General features: G+C 42.8%; 1 protein-coding gene across 2 annotated transcripts in view; it reads left to right on the top strand.

The window, feature by feature from the left end:
- LOC147689418 (vomeronasal type-2 receptor 26-like) overlaps positions 1-1,091 on the top strand; it is a 551,196-nt gene extending 550,105 nt beyond the window's left edge. For both annotated transcript variants that reach the window (XM_086940097.1, XM_086940096.1), the window contains one exon: positions 184-1,091. In XM_086940097.1, coding sequence (XP_086796223.1) covers positions 184-1,091 — 908 coding nt within the window. The remainder of the gene's footprint in view (positions 1-183) is intronic.
- The last annotated feature ends 4,909 nt before the right edge of the window (positions 1,092-6,000 follow it).

The following is a 6,000-nucleotide window of genomic DNA, read 5'->3' on the forward strand; positions in this document are numbered from 1 at the left end:
TGTTTTTGTTAATGAGTTGCAATGCCCAGTGTGTATATTCCGCAGACAGTACACCCGCATACAGGTGTATTATTAGCCACATAGGTCATAATAAATTCACTGTGTCACATTCCATTTATCTGTCTCATCTTTCCCTACTTGAAAGCATCTTCTGTAATACTGAACAATGTTCTTTCATTGCAGATATGCCAAACTGCCTAAGATGCCCTGAAGACCAGTGGTCCAATCAGAAGAGAGATTCCTGCATTCCACGGGTGGTAGAGTTCCTGTCCCATGAGGATCTGCTGGGATCTGCCTTAACCTTAATTACAAGTTTGTTCTCCCTCCTCACTGCTGGAGTGCTAGGAATCTTTATTAAATACAGCAACACACCTCTGGTTAGAGCCAATAACCGAGATCTCAGCTACATCCTCCTCCTCTCCCTCATGCTGTGCTTCCTCTGCTGTTTTTTGTTTATCGGACGCCCGTCCAAGACTTCCTGTCTCCTCCGTCAAACTGCCTTTGGGATAATTTTCACTATTGCTGTTACTACAGTTTTAGCAAAAACTCTCACAGTTATCATTGCCTTCAATGCCACAAAGCCGGGCAGCAAGCTCAGAAAGTGGGTGGGCCCTCGATTGTCCATCTTTTTGATTCTTGGATGCTCACTTGGCGAGGTTGTGATATGCACTGTGTGGCTCCTTCTCTCTGCTCCATTTCCAGACATTGACACCAAAGCAGAAACCGGGAAGATGATCCTACAGTGTAACGAAGGTTCTGTCGCTGCGTTCTTTGCTGTGGTTGGTTATGTGGGATTCTTGGCTCTTCTTAGCTTTGTTGTTGCTTCAATAGCTAGAAAGTTACCGGCTACTTTCAACGAGGCCCAGTTTATCACCTTCAGCATGCTGGTGTTCTGCAGCGTCTGGGTCTCCTTCATCCCAGCGTACCTGAGCACCAAGGGCAGGTACATGGTGGCCGTGGAGATCTTCGCCATCCTTACTTCAAGCTCTGGACTGTTAGGCTGTATCTTCATCCCTAAAGTCTACATCATCCTCCGTAGGCCTGAGCTGAACACCAAGGACAATCTAATGGGTAAACTAGTAAACACCTGAGATTTATAGCACAATAATGAGTGGCAAATTATTGACCTGCAACATTACCAAGTACAGAAAATGGGATAGCACTGTATCTTCAAGGTAGGTATATGTAACTGTGTGTTTACACTTACTTTTTTTAACTTCACATCTATGTATCTTGACAATGGAAAACATTGTTTACATCAAATGTGCTACAACGCATTCCATTACAATGCAAACCATTGCATCACAAGTTGTTTCAATGACTTGCTGTAGGTGGCGCGCTGATGTTGGATTCACAATCCAACACCTTCCCTGCTGTTGCACAAACTGGAGTAGGAATAGTAAATTATACTATACCTAAGTGCAGTGCGCCCCCTACAGCAAGTCGCTGTAACAACAATTGATGTAATGGTTTGCATTGTAACAACACAGTCGTTGTTACAACCGTGTTGTAATGGAATGCGTTGATGTGCATTCATTGTAAATAGATACATTCCTTGACAACATGCATACCATCAAGGCACATCGGTATGGAGGCAAAAAACTATAAAGGGGCCTATTCAAGTAGGTTGTGCATTGCTCTTGCACCATGCAAGGGGGCTCAACAGCGATGTAAAACCTCTGATTAATCAAGTCACGCAAGACCACCTTGCGCAGCCTTGGGTGGCTTGATAAATCTAGAAAAACACAACGGTGTGCAAATTGCTACTTTGTGTTAGTCTGCCCTGGGAAGGCATTCCATGGGTGGAGCGTGGGTGTTCCCACGCATCCACCTATTGATTCTGAAGTATTCCCAAATTTACCAATACTGGTATACCTGGAATGCGTCAGAAGGCTACGCTCTCCCATAGGAGGCATATTGAGGCGAAATGTCTGTATTTCTACTTTTACTTCCTCTTTATATCTGTGTTCCATTCTGCAGCACACATAGAAAGGGGAAATTATCTTGGGGATTGTTTTTGTGTAGGAAGGTGTCCCTTCCTGCACAAATATAATCCTGCTTACAACACAGGCACCCTTGCACCATGGTGCAAGGGGGCCTGCTTTGGCGCCAGGCAGCACATCGTGCACCAGCACTGGGAAGTGACACAACGCCGTATAGTGTTAAGTGCGGTCCATTTTTGCCCTTTCCATATTACGCAGTGCAGCACAGAAAGGTGACGCGCTGAGCTGTGTGAGATCTTAGTAAATATGATCCTAAATCTACCAATGTACCTGCCTTGACATTACAGCTTCAGACCCCATCCTGACTTGATATTTTTGCAGCCAATGTTCTGCACTCAACCATGTGCTAAAAAGTGCACAAGAGCCCAACGAAGAACAAGCAAGTAGAGGTCATGTTGTACTGGGATATGTTCACAGTTCATCATTTACACACAGTTTTATATTGTAAACATCAACTATTACTGACTTAAATATGTGATCCCTTAGGGAATACCTTATCAGCCTAGTATCCTAGCAATCAAAGCTTTACTGCTGGGAGAGATGATTTCAAATTATTTAAGTCTGTGCCTACCGTTATATTTGTGTGCTAAAACAAAAACACTGCAGTTTGCAAAACTGTATTTTCCTGAGCTTGTCAAAACTAGGTGCAAATTAGACATAAACACTATCTTGAATTCTAAAGCAGCCATGATGTATGTCAAAGTGAAGTTTGTTTGCATAGTTAGTTAAAAACATTGCATATCAATAAAAACCATGTCTAATACATTTGTTTAAAATACAAAAATAACTACTCTAAAAACCTTTTACTCAGACCTCTACTAAGCATTTCTGCTATATACAGTGAAACACAGTGATATGCCATTTATCCTGCAAGTAAAATACAGTTGTGAATAAAGACATGTGAATGTAGGTGCGGGTCCATTGGTATTGCACCTGTAAAGCAGTGGCATTAAGTGAACCAGCGGACTAACCAGTCGTCTTACCTTGCTAATCCCCCCCCCTCAGCAGCAGATATTTTGTGCCTGTCCTTGCTCTCTTCATGAGTTAAAGTGCAGATGCCTTGCGCAAACCTAAGGGCAGATTTACAAGTCCCTTGCGCCACTTTTGCGTCACTTTTCCCATGCTAAAAATGATGCAAACGTGGCGCAAGGGGCTTGTAAATCTGCCCCCTAGAGTCTAGCAATCCAATATTGAGTAAGTGAGCTGATCAAATCTCAAATAAAGTGCAAGTGTCTTCTAGAGTTCAATGGTCTTAAAAGTGAACCAACCTTACTGTCTTATTCGCCCCCTATCAGCAGATTGCTTGTTCACTTGGTCCACTTCTCTGAAGATTGGCTTCAGAATGTTTCCCCTTTTGCAGGCTGGGGGAATTGAAGTGCCACTTAACCAAGTGATTACCGCTTGCTAGCAAGAACGAATTTTCAAGTTGATGAATATTAGTTTCAGGTGTTTTTTCCTTTGAGCCAGGGGCACCGGGCACACACAAAAGATATGTACCAGCGACTCTTGCTTGTATACGCAGAGTTGATATTTTCAATTTTGCGACTGATCTTTCCAAGCGGAGATGGGATATTTTTTCTCTATGAAGCCAAAATGAAATAACATGAACTGATGCTTTAGGGCATGAGCAAAGTGCTCTGAGAGGTACTTCTTAGGCCGCAAGCTGTTGTGTGAGTGGATCACCGCCCAGGCGTGCCATCTTTGCGCAAGAGCATTTTTATCTGTTAAATGAGACAAGATTCGAGTTGAAGCATTTATTGCTCAATAAAATGCAATGTTCCCATGGGTACTAAGCTTCTTGCATATATAAAGCCTTAATGACCTGGTTTAGGTGGTATCCCCAGGAGCCTTTTCAGTTGCTGTGCTGTTGCTCCTCAATTTCTAGCCAGCATAAGTTGTTGGTGGAGCCGCTCTCTGAGACCTGCAGCCATAAGCATCGATTGATATAAATTCTCCTTCAATGAAATGCTTGGTTTTTCAAGCCAAACTCTAGGCGTACCTGGCAAGGTGATGCTGATTTTGGGATGTGAAACAAGGTTTTCTATACTTTTGTTTAGATCTCATTGATTCCGTGCCACAGGTCACCGTTGGCGTTAACTGAGAGAGCATTACTGTGAGCAAATGCCTGAATAACGGATAGCTCAGTTTCTTCTTTAATAATTTTAACCCGCACATTCACGACTGTGCTTTGGCCTGAATAGCAGCTGGATGATGTTTAAAAGTAATTTGAGTATTTATATGTGGTCGCTACCTCGACCTTTTTCCCCTCCAAAAACCAAGAGTATGAATTAAATTTGGAATGAACCAGACAAACCACTTTAGTTTTATTCAAGTTAAGCTCAAGCCCTTGCTCATCCGTTTACCTGTTTAGGGCATTCATACTGTGTTGCAGACCTATTGGAGTTTGACTCAATAGGACAATATCGTCCGCATATTGGAGACATTCTAGTTTCTCTTGAGCCAAAATTGGCGGGTGGATGTTGTCCTGTGGAAAGGTGCCTATAAGACCTGGAAGATATAGGTGAAACAGACTTGGAGCCAAGAAGCATCCCTGCTTAAGGACGTTCTTCTTATCAATTTTGGGGCATATTATCAAGGATCGGCGTTAAAATTATCGCCGATTTAGTGGCAGGAAACTGCAGCTAAAATGGCGATAATGGGCTCGATAATATGCCATAGAAAATTTCAATGGAAGCCCATGTTAACACCAGAACATGGTCTTCCATGGGAATTTACAAGGGCATAATATTAAGCCCCGTATTGACGCTTTAGCTAATGTTAACGCCGTTTCTTGATAATATGCCCCATGTGTTTGTAACTCAGCTGCAGTTTCCAATTTTGTCTTACGCCCATGTTCCTGTATGTAGTTCTATGATTGTCCACTTTAGGCTTCTCAGAATGCCCTCTTCTTTCAATTTTGACCATAAGCGTCCTTGAGGAACTAAAAAGAAACACAGATTAAGGCAATAAACCTGTAATTTGTGTTAGATACAATATGGATTATTTGTAAGGTTGGGTTTCTACTCTTGTAGAAAGATTTGAAGTTGTTGCGTTTCCAAGAATCTAGATTTCAGCTGGTACAATGCAGCTTAATAACAACTGTGCAAAATAATAGTCCCTAGAAGTTAAGTCACCATTGTATAGTGCATTAGGGATTCTGTTTGGGCCTGCTATCTTCTGGTTTTAATTTCTTTCGAATTTCCATCAGTCTTTTTGTATCCACTACTGAATTCTCGGTTTCGTGATGGTAATCTGTGTAACCCTTCTGCTTGTCATCACTCACTAGGCCGACGTATCTTGCGGTGACTGGACATAACTTTCTTTTGGTTTTGCGTGCAGACTCTCCCCTACGCTGTTTATCTCTGAATGCTGCATACATGGCGCACACATGGGCTTCCCATGAGACTGTATCAATCCCTACATTGTGCTGTCTGGCCTTTCCAGTTGACGACCCATTCATCTCAGAGCCGGCTTTAGGACATTGCGACTGGAGCAGCCGCACTGGGCGCTGACATGTGGAGGGAGCGCTGAATTCAGGGGTGGGGACACTGTGCTTAGCAATAACTTATGATTTGGGAGATGAGGGGCACTTTTGCCTGGTGGTAATGAGATGACCCGAGGCGGTCGTCATGGTGTGTGCTGGCGCCAAAAATGATAGTCGCACCGGGCGCCACAAGCGCTAAAGCCAGCCCTGCCACCTGAATGTTTTACCGCTGGGCTGTTTAATGGACAGGAGAAGCTTGTTCCACTGATCCTCATATTATCTTATTGTTTCTCGCCAAGAGTAAATTGCATTCCCAAATTTCATACTGTGCTTTTGTCTCATCTCTTCCCTTGGTTTAAATACTTTGTCACTTCATTTGTTTCTCTTATAATTTGCGATTTTTGATTATATAGCTCCCTGATATACCAGACTTGTCTTCCTGGACCTCCTTTTTTGTTGGCTTTTTTTCTGCTTTTATGGGGTTGTTTTTTGGCTGCAAATTTTGTCAATAGT

This window comes from Lissotriton vulgaris, chromosome 10, assembly GCF_964263255.1.
Source record: "Lissotriton vulgaris chromosome 10, aLisVul1.2, whole genome shotgun sequence".
Classification (NCBI taxonomy): domain Eukaryota; kingdom Metazoa; phylum Chordata; class Amphibia; order Caudata; family Salamandridae; genus Lissotriton; species Lissotriton vulgaris.